The sequence below is a fragment of the Canis lupus genome, chromosome 23 (assembly GCF_011100685.1).
Source record: "Canis lupus familiaris isolate Mischka breed German Shepherd chromosome 23, alternate assembly UU_Cfam_GSD_1.0, whole genome shotgun sequence".
NCBI lineage: Eukaryota > Metazoa > Chordata > Mammalia > Carnivora > Canidae > Canis > Canis lupus.
The window spans coordinates 25,917,472-25,933,909 of NC_049244.1; the positions used below are offsets into that span (position 1 = coordinate 25,917,472).

General features: G+C 33.2%; 1 protein-coding gene across 8 annotated transcripts in view; it reads left to right on the forward strand.

Annotated features, from left to right (window-relative positions):
- The window catches only part of TBC1D5 (TBC1 domain family member 5), a 542,853-nt gene that overhangs the window by 190,887 nt on the left and 335,528 nt on the right, over positions 1-16,438 (forward strand). For 6 of the 8 annotated variants that reach the window (XM_038570747.1, XM_038570749.1, XM_038570746.1 and 3 more), the window contains one exon: positions 6,949-7,080. The exons of 1 other annotated variant lie outside the window; for it this stretch is intronic. In XM_038570747.1, the coding sequence (XP_038426675.1) occupies positions 6,984-7,080 (97 nt within the window). In that variant the 5' untranslated portion in view covers positions 6,949-6,983. Of the gene's footprint in view, positions 1-4,138; positions 4,191-6,948; positions 7,081-16,438 lie in introns of all 8 variants that reach the window. One more of the 8 variants, XM_038570748.1, reaches the window with a different exon arrangement.

Sequence of the window (16,438 nt, forward strand, 5' to 3'; positions counted from 1 at the left end):
AATTAAGTCTTATAATTTTAATTTTCTTTTGATCACTGTCCTTAGTATGTAGACCCTTAACGGTGTTCCTATACCTATTTAATTGGCAACCCTTGAATAGTACAGTTGTGTGGTTAGTAAAAGTGAATTAGGTGTTCAAGATTTTACCAATGAGCGATATTTAATATTGAATGACATGTATTAAGACAAATGCTTTTATATATAATTTATTTGGCATTGTAGATGCATTTATCTTGTGAGAAACAGACCCCCTGTTGTCAGATGAAGTATTCTGGAAAGGTTTGGAGTAAATAAATAATAAAACTACTTTGATATACAATCTAACCAATATTAAATATTAAGACTTTCAGATGATTGATTTTAATACTTAATTAACTTACTTAAAGTCCAGCGTAACTGTCTTGCATTCAAGATTGACAGAGTTTAAAAATGGGAGATTTATTCTTTCTCTTTGTTTTCCTTCTCTCTTCTTTATTTCATTCTTTCTTCCTTCTTCCTTTCTACCTCCTTCACTTCCTTCTGATGAAGACCTCAGAACATCATTATTCCCAAACATCAAATTTACCTCTAGCTGCCAATATTTTTTAATAAAAGAGGTTTTTAAATAGAAACTTCTATAATGTTCACTTACTCTCTTAATTAAGAAAATACAGCTTTTATCAAAGTTTGTTGCTTTTATAGCTAAGATGTCATGTTTTAGGTTATATACCCATCATGGTAAATGGATGCTATCTGTGACAGATACGTATTTATGTTATATCCTCTTTCCCTTTTGTAATCGTGCTCTGGAAATAGTTCATTTAAGCTCTTTGATATGCTTTTCTTATGGGAGGTATCTTTATGTAAAGCAATATTACTCTGTCATTTCAGTGTTTGACTTTTAAGTTTACCATCAGTCAAGAATTTAAATGAATGAAGTATGCTTATATGAGCTTTTCTGAATATGGATGTCTTTAGAAGACACAATTCAGAATGCTAATTCTCTGCCTATGTATTGGAAGCTGTAAAAGAATGAATACACTTTGGAATACATAGAACTTCAGATTCACAGGGAATGAATTATTTTTCTAGAGGCTTTGTTGATGTGATACCATTTTAAAAGGAAAAAAATGTTGACCTGACCTAGCCTTTTGTCTGTATAATGTTAAGAATTGGAAGTTTTCACTTGAGACTGCTTGTATTGCTTCACTTGATGTGGAAAATAATATTGTTTTGAAATTTTATATATTATACCTTTTTTTTTTTTTTTATTGGTGTTCAATTTACTAACATACAGAATAACACCCAGTGCCCGTCACCCATTCACTCCCACCCCCCGCCCTCCTCCCCTTCTACCACCCCTAGTTCGTTTCCCAGAGTTAGCAGTCTTTATGTTCTGTCTCCCTTTCTGATATTTCCCACACATTTCTTCTCCCTTCCCTTATTTTCCCTTTCACTATTATTTATATTCCCCAAATGAATGAGAACATATAATGTTTGTCCTTCTCTGACTGACTTACTTCACTCAGCATAATACCCTCCAGTTCCATCCACGTTGAAGCAAATGGTGGGTATTTGTCATTTCTAATAGCTGAGTAATATTCCATTGTATACATAAACCACATCTTCTTTATCCATTCATCTTTCGTTGGACACCGAGGCTCCTTCCACAGTTTGGCTATCGTGGCCATTGCTGCTAGAAACATCGGGGTGCAGGTGTCCCGGCGTTTCATTGCATTTGTATCTTTGGGGTAAATCCCCAACAGTGCAATTGCGGGGTCGTAGGGCAGGTATATTTTTAACTGTTTGAGGAACCTCCACACAGTTTTCCAGAGTATATATTATACTTTAAAACTGTCCTCTAAGCTTTTAGTGCTTAACTCTGACCCTCTCATTAAATATTAACTATTTTTCACAAGACCTTCCTTCTTTCAGGCAGATCACTTTTATTCTAAGATTTAATATTACAAGAACCAGACTTATAAAGCCAATATAACTGTCCTTAAGATTAGACTTGGATTATAAATGGCAGTTTTAGCCTAAAGTGTCAATTCCTGTGACCAGGATAGCAGTAAAACCATATTGCACAACCAATTTTGAGTTTTGTGAATTTTGAGTTTATGTGGAGCAGGAAATTTAACTGTTATTTATAGTAATGTAGCAAAGAAGGGATATCTCCTTTCTCACGTCTTGGAAGGTATATTGCTGCATGTTCTAAATTAGAAAAAATAAGATTGCCTTCAGTTTTAACAATTCTGAGGGTTTTGTGGGAAATTCTAGAGACAGAATGACATTTAAGAAAACTGAAATCTATCAATTATGGATTTTAGTAGTCATTTACTCTAAGATATATATTTTTGGTTATTACATATTTTTCTATCTGCTTTTTGTATAGAAAAGATTAAGGCATACCAAATATAGAAGTCTGGGTTTGTAATAGGGGTAAAAGATGTAATGGTGCATTGTGCATTTCAAAATGTTTATGCCATTTTGACTTTTAATAGCAATTATCTTAAAATTTTCAGGTTAAGAAATTGCCTTAATTCTCTATTTGAATTCAAATATTTTCCTATGGTCTGATCTTTCTAGGTAAAAGATTGTTGAGTCACTATATTGTATGCTTAAAACTAATATAACACTGTATGTTAACTACACTAGAATTAAGATTAAAAACAAAATAAAAAAATAAAACCAAACAGCAAAAAAAAAAGCAATATCTGCTTAGTAAGTTACTTTTGAACCAGATTATTATTGAAATCCATAATTAAAAGAAAAGTAAGAACGTTATGAGACTTTTTCTTCAATTTCTTGAAAGTAACTCATTATTACTTTTCAGCTGGTTTACTTTATTTGAATATAAAAGAATTTAGTGATTCAGTTTCGATCTATAGGTATAATAAATTAGAATATAGTAGATGCCTGATTATACAGATTGAAGCGGGAGAGTTAGGTTCTTGTCTCACAGAGTTGAAGACTGAGTATCCCGGATAAAGGAGAGCGAATAAAGAGAAGTTTATTAAGCAAGGATACAGAGAAAGTTCTCAGGAGTGAGAGGGGTTCCTACAGGGTTGCCACTGGGGGGCTTGTAGGGTTGGTCTTTTATTGGAAGGCAACCAGGAAACCTAAATTCTTTTAACATCTCTATTGATAACATCATTGAGTTCAGGACTAGTGGTAACACCTTCAGTGGCTTACTTTTTTAGGGTCTTGTAATTCTTTCTTGGTTACAAGTGACTGTTATAACAGGACTCCACCCTTAGCACCTGGGATAGGATGGTCTGGTTTATTTATTTTTGGTTTCCTTTCATCTCCACATTTTTGGGATTTTTGTGAGCCTGATTCCATGGCCCCCTACCTAGCCCTGCTTGTCCCTTATTCACGGGCTAGTTGTAGACTCCTGTATTTGGTAAATTTTATACGTTGGTTATCAGTTATAACCATAGAGGTCAGTTTCTAAAGAATTATTACTTAAATCGGTGATGACTTCTTGAACTTAACTTTCTCTTAGGAGTCAAAAAGACCTTAAGTATCTTTGAAAATCTTGAATGAATATATAAGCATCATCATGTTGTAGAGTATTTTAGCTATAGAAAGGTAGGTATTAAAAAAAAAAGGTAGGTATTTTTTTAAAGTTCCATTTAAAAATATACTTTGATATCAGTTTGGTAGTTACTTGTTTATTTCTCATAAAGTTCAAAGTACATAAAATCCCCTTTTTGTATATTTTAGGTATATAAAGTCTATAACAGTGGAATTGTACTATAATAAGAAAGAATTAAGGTAATGATATGAAAACATGTCTAGGACATTAAAGAAATTTTATGGAAATCTGGCTCTTGGAATATGCATTTTCAAATGTTTTCTCTCCTATTTTCAAAAGTATAACAAAATGTATGGAGAATATGTATCTTAACATTAAAATAGTTGTCCATGGGCCAAATACAGTTTTGAAATGTGTTTAATCTGTTCCACACAGTTTTTTTTTTTTTTTAATTTGAATTATTTACCAGCACTTTAAAGAGATTTCACATAAAATTCTGGGTTTCTAGCTTGTCTTGAATAAATCAAAGCAGAGTATAGGGTGTTTTAGTTGTTCACAGACCCATCCCCTTGTACTCCTTTGTTTTATACCTTGTCTGTTTGTCTGATTGACTTACAGAAAGCCAAATATAGTGCCAGAGTAAAGAATGTAATCTCTGGAGCTAGACAAGGTAGGTTCAAATTCTGGCATCAGCACTTACTACTAGTGTGACTGTAGACAAATTAGTTAATCCCTCCATTTTCTCTCTGGTAAAATGAAAAGGATGAGGATGGTATGTCAGTAGCGCTGTTGGGAGGATGAAATGATGAGTATACATGAAACATTTAAAGTGGTTTTGACTTGGGATGCCTACGTGGCCTAGTGGTTAAGCATCTACTTTCGGCTCAGGGTGTGATCCTAGAATTCCAGGATCAAGTCACACATCAGGCTTCCTACATGGAGCCTGCTTCTCCCTCTGCCTGTGTCTCTGCCTCTTTCTCTGTGTCTCTCATTAAATAAATAAATAAATAAACAAATAAATAAATAAATAAATAAATAAATAAATAAATAAATAAAATCTTTAAGAAAAAATGTGGTTTTTGACTTATATTCACTTCTCAATCATTGCTGATTTTGATTAATAATGCTTTTTTGCTTGACCCCATTAGGCATTTGAGTTTGGTGGTCCTTACTTCTCCATAGCAGAAAACTTTATTAATCTGTTTATTCATTTGATCAGCAAAATTTATCAGATTCTGTTTTATAACATATATAACCGATCATTTACTTTTTGTTGTCCTCTACTAGATTATATTCTCCAGAATTCCTTCAGTATTTTAAGTGCTAAATATATGTTGATTGATTTGCACACATAAGAAGCAAATAACTGACGGCTGTCTAGATTTTTGGATTTAGGACTTGATTATGGCTTTAGAAAATCTTATGTTGGCAATGAAAGTTTTCTGCTTTCTCTAAAGTTGGTTTTGCCTACCCCTTTGCTTTTGCTTTAGCCACAATCTAAGGTGGAAAGGATTTTTTACTATCTGACTATGCAAGTATGTGAGAGTTGGAGGGTTCTGGTAAACTCAGAAAATGTACAAGACTGTTCTACAGAGTGAGATGTTTTGGGGGAGAAATAAAGGATAGAGGAGAATTTTGTGTTGGGAAGAATGTGGTCAAAGATTTGTGTATTCATGGGCTTCTGTGGAACCTTTTCTTCATAACTGGAGTCCATATCCTGGAAAATTATATACTCATTTTGGTTGGGCTTGCTTTTCCAACTTATCATTCCTCATTTACTCTTCCTATATCATGTCTCTCCTCTCTCTTGAAATTTAAAATTTCATGTATTACATTATTTTGGATGAAAATTAGTGAGCCCATTTATTTTTTTGAAAGATTCTGATTTAGTACAGTTATCTGTATCTTACAGACATTAAAAAATTTTTAAGTGGTTAGTGTGGCTTAAAAAGTTCAATAATAGGGGATCCCTGGGTGGCTCAGTGGTTTAGCGCCTGCCTTTGGCCCAGGAGTCCTGGGATCGAGTCCCACGTCGGGCTCCTGGCATGGAGCCTGCTTCTCCCTCCTCCTGTGTCTCCCTCTCTCTCTCTCTCTCCCTCTCTCTCTCTGTCTATCATAAATAAATCTTTAAAAAAAAACTTCAATAATTAATTAAAAACATCTTTGTTTAAGTTGAAATCATTTCTAGAAATCAGAATACAGGAGGAAAACCTTCAAAATGACTAAACAAAATAGGTAGTTATTTATATAATCTTGCCTTTGTAAGTGTAATAATACCTGAGGTGGAAATCATAAAGGAGATATAGATATTATTGTGTACACAGAAATGAAAAAATTACTTAATGTCACAAGAACACCATGTTATTTGAAGACTGACACACTCAGAAAAATATCTATCATATGACAAAGGTTTAATATTCCTAATATTTAAAGCATACTTACAAATTATGAAGACAATCATAATAATAAACTCCATCCACAAAAGATAATAAATATCAGAGAAAACATATGAACCTTTGGTGATCTCACTAGTTGTCAAGCAAATGCAATATAAAATGTGCCTCTCACATTCGATAAAATGAATTACCCATTCCCATTGTTAATGAGGGTCCACGGGAATGAATTGTCTTACATAAAAACCTTTTCTAGAGTACAATTTGCCAAAACTTGCTATGGAGTCTTATTTTTTTTAATACATGTTTTGGCCCAGCAGTGACCTCCCAAATTTATCTTAAGGAAATAATCATAGATGTTGCATAGAAATATTACTAAAAGATACTCACCATGAAACTGTTTATAGTGTTAAACAACTGAAAGCATTCTGTTTACTAATAAGGAATTGGTTATATGCATCATTATAACTATTTAATGGAATACTAGGGGTTTATTTGAAGTGATAATATGGTCTTTTTTAATGGGATGGAAAATACCCACAATAATTTATATAATCAGTATATTTAGTATGTTAGATCACATTAAAAATATATTTTTTGAAATGAAATGTTAAGAGGGCTTCTGTTTTTAGTTCATACAATTATGAATGATTTGGATATGCTATATTTTCCATATTTTGAAAGTTCTATTGTAAATGTATTGGTAATGAAACAAAAAGATGTTATAAATGAGACAATAATTTAACTTAAAATTCAACATTTTGTGCAGAAGTTTATTGAAAGTAAATGTGATTGAACATTGAGGTAATGGTTACCAGTGAAGTACAAATTTGGGGAGAAATTGTTGAAATGGAAATTTTGTGCCACTTTTCACTTCCTTGCATATGCCTGCCAATGTGTTTTAACAGTCCCTGAAGCCTGTGGAAAACTTGTTAATGTCTGTAATGCTCATTTAATCATTTCAATCGTGTATTTATTTCCAGTCATAGCAATAAGAAAAAATACCATTTCTCTCTCTCTCTCTTAATTTCCCAGGTAGTCACTTTTGATGACATTGTCTGGTTTTCACAATGTATCATTCCTTATCTGAAACTAGACATCCTCTGCAGCCAGAAGAACAAGAAGTGGGCATTGACCCCTTGTCGAGTTACTCAAACAAGACTGGAGGTGAGTTTTGTATGCGGATGCATTATGTGGCTACTGGAAAACCAAGGAGAGAGCCTCTAGTTAGCTTTGCCTGCCTTATGTGTGTAATTCTTTACATGAAGCTGAGCAGGGCATCTTGAAGCATACTCCACTGGATAGGTAGAGAGCACTCTGACACTAATGAATACCACAAAACATCAACTTTCAATTATAGACAGAAGCATTAGCCAAATGTTTAATGCACTGTCATTCTTAAAAAAACAAATGATAAACAGTTACTTCAGCATAAGAATGTTGAAATCAAAATGGTCTTTGTCAAACATATTTTAAAGAACTAGAAGCTTTTGGTCTTGATTTTGTAAGGAATTTTTGCCTTTAAAAATAAGTTGACACTATTCTGAGATAAAAGACTTGCCTTATTCTCTCCTTCATCTCTGTCTCTCCCTTTTTAAACTAATTGAAGTTTGTGTTGTACTTTTGAAGATCTGTGCATTTAAATTGTTGAAGGAGTAAAAGAGACTGTAAGAGATAAACTATATTCAGGGTACCTTGTAAAAATTTATCAAATATGTGTATTTCAGAACCCTGTTTTGTTTATTCATATTAGTAATACTATAGCATCTCAGAAAAGGAAGTGGTCAGTTTGCAAATTCTTAAAGCCTTATCTTTATTTTTGATTGATTCATTGACTCAGGTAACTATTTGAAATATTTTTACTCATGAAATAGATACCTCAGGATTACAAGATCTATTTTTAAAAATCATAATTAGAATGATTCACATATATTTTATTTCAGATAATTTTCTTTTCAATATTGGTTCAAAAGTTTGCTATTAACTTGTGTTTTGGGAATTTAAAAAAGAATGATTGATTCCTTAAAGCGGTTACTTCTTTTGTGCACAAGATTTGACTTTATGGAGTGTGTTAATGGTTTTTATGCATTTTTACTATCTTCTGAGTCATACAAATGCCATTGTTGTTTTCAGTGAAAATAGTGTAATTTGCCTTACAACTTATTTTGTGATTTTACTTTTTATTTTTACATTTTATTTTTATATGTATGTTTATTGAAAAGGTCTCAGAAAGATTGTTCAAAGTTTTGATAATATGAAAAAATTGTTAGTGTCTCATTTTAGTGTCAGCATCTTAATTTCAGTGGTAATAATACTACATCTCCTGGTGATTTTTTTTCCTAAATGTAATAATTTATAAGAAGCACTAATTATTAAATAAGTCAAAGTATCTTACAAACTCATCTATGTGGATATTTTAAAAGTAAATATATTTTTGTTATAAGCATATAAAATAATTTCACCAAAAAAAATAATTTCACCAAAATTTTCTGATTGATGTGCTTATTTTAGGATAGTTCCTTTTCTTTCTCTTTTTTAAGTGCATATTTTTCTCTGGTCTAGTTCATTAAATACCGAGGTTCTATTTTTTTTACTTTAACTGGTTAAAAAACATTTTAAATTAATTTTATCCTTTATTGTTTGCAGGAATGAGTAGTTACCTTTACTGAAAAGGCTTTTCGTTTATATCCTAGCCTAACATTTCTATGACATACAAAGTTATTAGGACTGAATTGATGTTTAAAAGTGCCATTAATTCATTTACCCCAAATGTTCATTAACAATGTAAATGTATGCTGATGTTCTATGAGACAAGGAAGTGACTAATGACTCTTCCAACTAACAACACTTAAAATGAATAGAAACTTTAGATAGCTAATCTTGAAGTAATCAAGACCCTCATTCAGCTTGGCATCTCTGTATGCTCTAAAACAGCTGTCAACTGTTAAAAATATATACAAAACACACATACGCACACGCACATGCAGAAAGAATGATATGTAAATATCTAGTTCTTGAAAGCCATGAAGGTTACTAACCGTAGTGAGTTTTGTGCATTGTATATGTAAATATTTTATATGTAGCATCTATTTCATCTTCTTAGATTTCCTTTTAGCAGAAAAACATGTGTTGCATTTTAATAGGGTTGTCATATTTAGTTGAAGAATCATTACCTTTCTGGTGTGTTTGTTTATTTTAATATATGTATTTCATAGGGTTCTCCACTTATTTAAAGCCTTTTTTACTTTTTTCCTACCAGGGAATTTTATGACTCATTGTTAAGTAGTCAATCACTGGACTTAATCAGTAGTTTCCCTATGTAGAAGTTACATCTTTTTGGTTTTGTTTTTAGTTCCCATTATAGATTTCATAAAAATAAATCTTTAATTTCTCAAAACTGAATTTTAGCATTTATAAAGAGACAGTACATTATTGAGTTAAGTGATTCTGAATATTCTGGTCAGGATTAGCAAAAATAGCCACATCCTGGGAATAATAAAGAGAAAACTGTTTGTTATTGGTTTATTTTCATGGATGGTAGATGAAGGTCAGTGAGAACATAAAGAACTGTTTGGATATATACATGCAAAATTTTCCATGTGAAGCAAACTTTTAACTGCTTGAATTTCTTTTTCAAATGGAGAATAGCATGGAAATTATGACATATTTCTCTGTGCCCTATGTGGTCATATATGTAGCTTATTATTTTAAATTCCAAGATCTTTGGTCTAAAGGTATTAATTAGTAATTGGCAAGTTACCTGTAACTCAGTTGAAATGATAAAAAGCCCCAAAATGTTTGTTCAACTATTCATGATTATTCATTTGTAGTGAAAGAACATTTTCCTGTATTAAGTCTCTTTTGAGAATAGCACTTTGTTACATATTGCCAGAGTTTTTAGCTTCAATTTTATATGCCTTCTTACTTACAGCTTTTATAGTATTCAGATAATTACTTAATGTAATGCTTTTTATATAATATCTGTTTCAAAGTTTTCTTTCTATAATCCAGGATAAAATATTTAGTAACCTACTTAAAAAAAAAAAACTAAGACATTCAGAATATCCTGCCTACTCCATTTTTGACTCTTGTAATTTTGTTTTTGTCCCCAGTCTTCCTTTCTTTATGTTTTAGTGACCTAGAGTTTTAGAACTAGAAGGGAGTGCCTGACTTTATTGCTGAATAAATTGGAATTAAGTAAAATAGTTCACTGAAGTTGATATAATAAAATGATGCTGTCGTATTGTAATCTTTAATACTGTTTCCATATAATAGAGTGGATTCAGATTTGAGTAAAAATGGGACGCTTGGGTGGCTCAGCAGTTGAGCGTCTGCCTTCGGCTCAGGGTGTGATCCTGGAGATCCGGGATCGAGTCCCACATTGAGCTCCCTGCATGGAGCCTGCTTCTCCCTCTGCCTATGTCTCTGCCTCTCTCTCTCTCTCTCTCTCTCTCTCTCTCTCTTTCATGAATAAATAAATAAAATATTTAAAAACAAAAAAAATTGAGTAAAATATGGTTTTGGGAAGAGAGCTGACAAAAGTATCGTATGCTAAGTCATCTTATTCACTTTAAACCCTGCCCTTGCTCTAATTATAATTAGTGGGAATCATCCTAAGGAGGGAAAATAAGTCTTCCTTTCCTGGCTTAAAATTTTTCAGTGGTTTTCCTTTGCACTAATAATAAAATCAGACTCTTGATCATGAATTCATGGCTGTCTTGCTTGTCTAGCCATGGTCAGATGTGTTAAGCCAGTTCTAAACAGACCTCCCCATATGCCATTGTTCTCTGACAGTATTCTTGCTTGATTCCTTCACAGCACTCATCTTTAAATGTAATCTTATATTTATTGGTTTCTTTAAGGTATAAGCTTTATAAGGGTAGGAAATGTTGGTATACCTATTGCCCCACAGATACCACTGAATTAATAGCTAATAGATGAATGAATTATGGAGAGAAATAGACACATTTGAGAGATATTTAGTAGGTAGAATTGACGACACTTGATATTTGGATATAAGGAAGTTATAAGGATGAGAAGTTTAAAGTGATTTTCAGTTTTCTGAGTTGACCAGTTAGGTCTGTGATAGTGTTTGTATTGAGATAGGGAGATCTGTAAGAAGGAACTTTTTGTGGTGCAGGTGGGACAGAGGATGGCAGAGAAGATGGTAAGTTCAATTTCAGATGTGAGTTAGAAATGCCTTATGACATTCAAATGAAGATATCCTGAAGAATTTGATATATGGGTCTAAAACTTAGTGTGCAGGTTGGTGCTAGAAATAAAGATTTTTCAGCTTAAGAATGATAGCAAAAACAATGTGAATGATTGTGTTCACTCAGTAATAGCACCTAGCATGAGAAGAGGACCTAGAAGCAGTCTTAGGGAAAAAGCCAGTTTAAAGACCTTGTAGCAGAGGAGGACACTGTATAGGAGAGTGACAGAGTGTCTAGAGAAGTAGAAGGAAAACTAGGAGTGTGGAGTCAAACAAGCCAGGGGAAAATAAGCAAAAGTGACCACAGTTAGCTAAAGGTTTAAGCAAACAGAAGTCTGCACAGGATAGAGTCATTGTAACATTACAAGCACAGTGTTTTTTGTAATCTCAGGAAGCCATAGTCTTGCATACTCTGTGTATTTCAAATAAACTAATGATGTGCTCTATACTAAACTGGTATGAGGAATAGAGGGAAAATTACAGTAGTATTTGAAAATTTTAAAATCACTGCAAGAAATGTCTAAGAATTTGGAAATTTGCAGTCTAGAGCAAAGATGGAGAGATTTGTAGATAGAGAGCCATTATTTTCATTGTAATAATAACAGAAGAAGAAAGGAAGATCTTTAGATACAGTTGGTTTATTAGTTCAGTAACGGAGTTCAGTGAAATATCACTGATGTTTTAATCTCTCTCTGATCAGGTAATTTGCTGAAAGTGAGTGGTAAGATGAAGCATTTGAAGATTTGTGGAGAGTGACAAATGTTTGGATGATTTGCTAAAGAATATATAACTGTGGGGACCAAGTTGAGATAAGACATCATAAAATATAGATATGCAAGCTTGTACATTTGCTTGATTATATGTAGCAGAATTCAGCACCTGGGATTTGGTCACAAAAGTAAACAGGTTTTGTTATGGGTGTATAAGAGGTACTCTTAAGAAAGGAGGTTGATGGTGGAGGAATTCATTGATGGTCTGAGAATATAAGGAAATTTGCTACCATGGGAAGAGGTTCTAAGAGGGCAGAGTAAAAAGTTTTGGAAGGGATGGAGGAGTCAGGGCAGATGAAGTATAGAGTACTGTGGTGATGGGAGTCCTAAAGGAAATATGGGAACAGTATATGATTGTTTGGTATATACATTAATTGATGGAATATTGTTAAATGGTAGCCAATAGACTAGCTCAATACTTTCATTAATTCTGTGTAATAATTTGGATCTACATTAGTTTAGATAGATTTTGGTTTGAACCTCTGATGGTAAAGTGTAGATCCTTGAAATAAAAGACATGTCTTCTGGACTTAATTCTGATCTCTTTGTTTTTCCATAGAATTGTCCATTCCTTATTAATTGCATCTGGGTTTTAGTTTTATTTCAAATTTTCTGTTGACGTGGCAATTCTTTTATTTGCCCGAAGAGATAGGCTCTTTTAGAAGAGATTGTGTGAAGAATCATTGATTACCTTGTGGCTATACCTGAATGTTATTCATTTCCCAAGGTCATAGGAAAGGAGACCTCACTTCTGGCTCCAGTGGCAGACAGAAGCTATAGCCCTGCAAAAGTTGTTACCACTACTCCGTTGGGCAGAGTTGCCTGCAAAGGAATATCCATACATTAAGATATTTTTCCTGCTCTGCTTAGTCAGCCCTTATATTGCTCTTGGATCACCACAAATGGGAGATTGTGTGCTGGTGATTTTGGTTGACTGGGTCTAGGAAACTAGAGCAGATGATAGGTGATTTAGAGTGACAATATTATCTTAAAATCTTAGAAAAACAAAACCAAAAAAGCCCCTTACTTATGTGAAATGACCTACAGTGGGATAGCTTATCAAAGAATTTTATTAGTTGCTTTTGCTAATTTGTTAGCGGGGCCAGAAAAGACAGTAGAGCCAGAGTTTGGACTGTTTCAATAATGACATACCCTAGTCTTAGTTCATAGGGCTTAGAAAAGCATTTCAGAGTTATCACCTGGGGTCTCATGCAGTTACAGCTCCTTTTTATTCATTTGTATATTAAAACAGATGTCCCCTCCCCCTATGGCTTAGTAGTGAAATGAGTAATTAGTCCCTTATAAGCATAATTTTCCAGGTCCCTCATACTGCTTTTAACTCTTTTCACAGTGTTAACCAATTTTAAAAACTGTATCTACCTAAGCTACTGTTTTTAAAAGATTATGGGCATTCTTACTTGATTTTACCCAGTCAGAGGGAAGAACTGAGTATCAGGGAAGATGAGATTATAAGAAAAAATTTAAACCTTACTCTGAGAGAATAACCAGGACCTCTTCAATCCCTATTCTGTATTTCTCCTGTTCTAGGGGAAATTCCCAAAGACCTGTTTTTCCCAAGTTGAAATCTTAAATCATCTTCCTACTTTGCAATCAGCTGTGTAATAAAATAGCCAGAATATTTTTCAATAGAGCTCTTACTTTTGGTAAAAATTCTCTTTTCATGTAATAGGGGGCTTAAAAAATTTTTTAATACCATTACAGATGGATATTTATAAAATTTCTTATAGACTTAAGTAAAGCACATAGTGTGTGGTTCACTTAAAACATGCGATTTTAACAATTACTAAAGATCCAGTGATCTTCTCAAACAGTGGGGACAGAGAATTTACTGCACAGTTTTAATCTGTATTACATGGGTGGGTGTTGATACCTACTTCATATTTTAACAGTTTAGAAGTTATACATGTAATTTGTAGTAAAAAGATATGTTTTGTTGTGCTAATTTTATTATGATTTTCCTTCATTTTTGTAAATATAGGTTTTTCTGTGGTTCTTTGATATTCTGTTCTTAAAAGATCTCTTTACCAAAATTTTTGAAAATGTACTTTACCCTATTGATACATTTTTAATCTGATCAAGTATTTTTTATTATTAATTTGTATTTTACAAATATTAAAAATAGTTTTCCATCATTCTACTTTTGCTGTAAGGAGAGCTTGCTTGCTTATTAATTAAATAAGTGTCTGAAATATGAAATAATTTTCATGCAATACTTCTCCTTTACTCTGGAGTTTGACCATATATTGCTCCTTGAATTTCCTGAGAAGGAATCCCAGATGAGGAATATAGGAAAGCACAAGACAAGAAACATTATGTTAGCTTCAAGCTGTTTTATTTTTCACATTTTAGGAAAATCTGAGTGTTTTAAATAGAAGAAATTAAGTAGCTAGTAAATCACAAAAATTGTAATATCTCAAGTTATTTACTTTAAATGGTCATTTTCTTTTATTACATCTCCAACATTAAAAATATAATTTACTGGAGTGTTTGGAAATGATTTTCTACCATTTAGTAATTATTGTATTCCTATACATTATAGGGATTATCTTTATAGAATGTACAAATATAATTAGTTTTAGTTAGAAAAATCACCTACTAGCCTTGATTTATCAACAGATAAACAGTGAGAATTAACTATTATTTACTCAAGTCACATATAAGGTAGTGTGTGATCCACATAATCATTTATATTATGGGAATATGTGTACTTAAATAATAATTCTCCTACTTTCCCTTTTCTCCTTCTTTTTCTTCCAAATGTGGAAAGACTTAAATACAGTTGACTTTCTAGCATTACCATTTAGTGACAATTTTAATAGAATATAACTGTTTTGGCTAGTCTTAGTGATATAGGAGAGCTTGGTTCTTTTCTCATGGAGTCAAAGAATGAATCTCCCAGAAAAAGGAGAGTGAGTAAAGCAATAGAAAATTTTTAAGTAAGGATACAGAGAAAGTTCTCAGGAGTGAAAGGGGTCCTGACTTGGTTGCCACTAGGGGCTTGTAGGATTGGTCTTTTATTGGAAGCCAACCAGGGAACCTAAATTCTTTTAACATCTCATTTGATATCACCATTGAGTAAGGACTAGTGGTAACAACTTCAATGGCTTACTTCGTTTTTAGGGTCTTGTGATTCTTTGTTGGTCACAAGTAGCTGTTATAAGACCTTCCGTCCCCCCAGCACCTGGGACAGGATGGTCTGGTTTATTTATTTTCGGTTTCCTTTCATCTCCACATTTTAGGGATTTTTTTTGAGTCTGATTCCATGGTCCCCTACATGGACAGCCCTGCCTGTCCCTTAGTCATTAGAGTGCTGCTATCAATTCAAATCTTTAATTAGACTTGTGAATAGATCTGTTATTATTAAACATAGATTTTCTTTTTTCTTTTTTTCTTCTTCTTGTTTTAAGCTCTTTTTTAGTGATACCCAGCATGGGGCTCAAATTCCCAACCCTGAGATCAAGGGTTGCGTGTTCTTCCTACTGATAGCCAACCAGGAGCCTGTGAACTTGTAGATTTTCATCAGACATGTTGGCACGATGATTATAGAGAATTATAGAGGCACATATAATTTATCACACAGAGTAAGGGCTGCAGGCCACAGGACTGATGTTCATTTACTCCTATAAAAATAGTTATTGGTCATCTAGGAGCAGGGGATAGACTATTAAATAGACCAAGGGCTTTCTCTCAAGGGAATTCACATTTAGCATGAGAGGGACAGTAAAAAATAAAGTACAGAAATAAGGAAAAAATATATGAGAAAGTGATAAATACTAGGCAAAGCATGAAAATAGGACAATCTTGTGAGGAATGACTGGATGCCCATGTTAGATTTTGACAAATCACTGTAAGAAGATAATATTCTGCTAGATGTGAATGACAGATGAGAAGGAGCCAGGCATGCAAAATTGGTGAGAGAGAGAAATTAGCAACAGCAATCACGAAAAAGGGAAGTGTTCATACAAAGGAAGAGCCTATCCCAGGATATGAATAGTCCTGTTATATTGGAGGAACTGGAAAATATCATTGTGGCTGGAGCACCACGGGTGGTATAGGAATGGTACAGGTAGGGTCTAATAGGCAGAGGCCAGATTATAAGGATTTTGTAAATTAAGTTTGAAGAGTATAAATTTTGTTCTAAAGACCAGGGGTTATTTAACAGTCTGTATTGTCTGTGTTGAACAGTTAAGTTTCTTTTAGGAAATGAGGGCCATAACTATTTTTTTAAAAATATATATCCTTATGACTTGGTCCTAGGCATTTAGTAAGTAATGCCTGATTTACACAGAATTGTATTATTTTTAAAATATATTTTCATATTGCAGTTCTTTTTTTTTTAATTAATTAATTTATTTATTTTTATTTATTTTATGATAGTCACAGAGAGAGAGAAAGAGAGAGAGAGGCAGAGACATAGGCAGAGGGAGAAGCAGGCTCCATGCACCGGGAGCCCGACGTGGGATTCGATCCTGGGTCTCCAGGATCGCGCCCTGGGCCAAAGGCAGGCGCTAAACCACTGCGC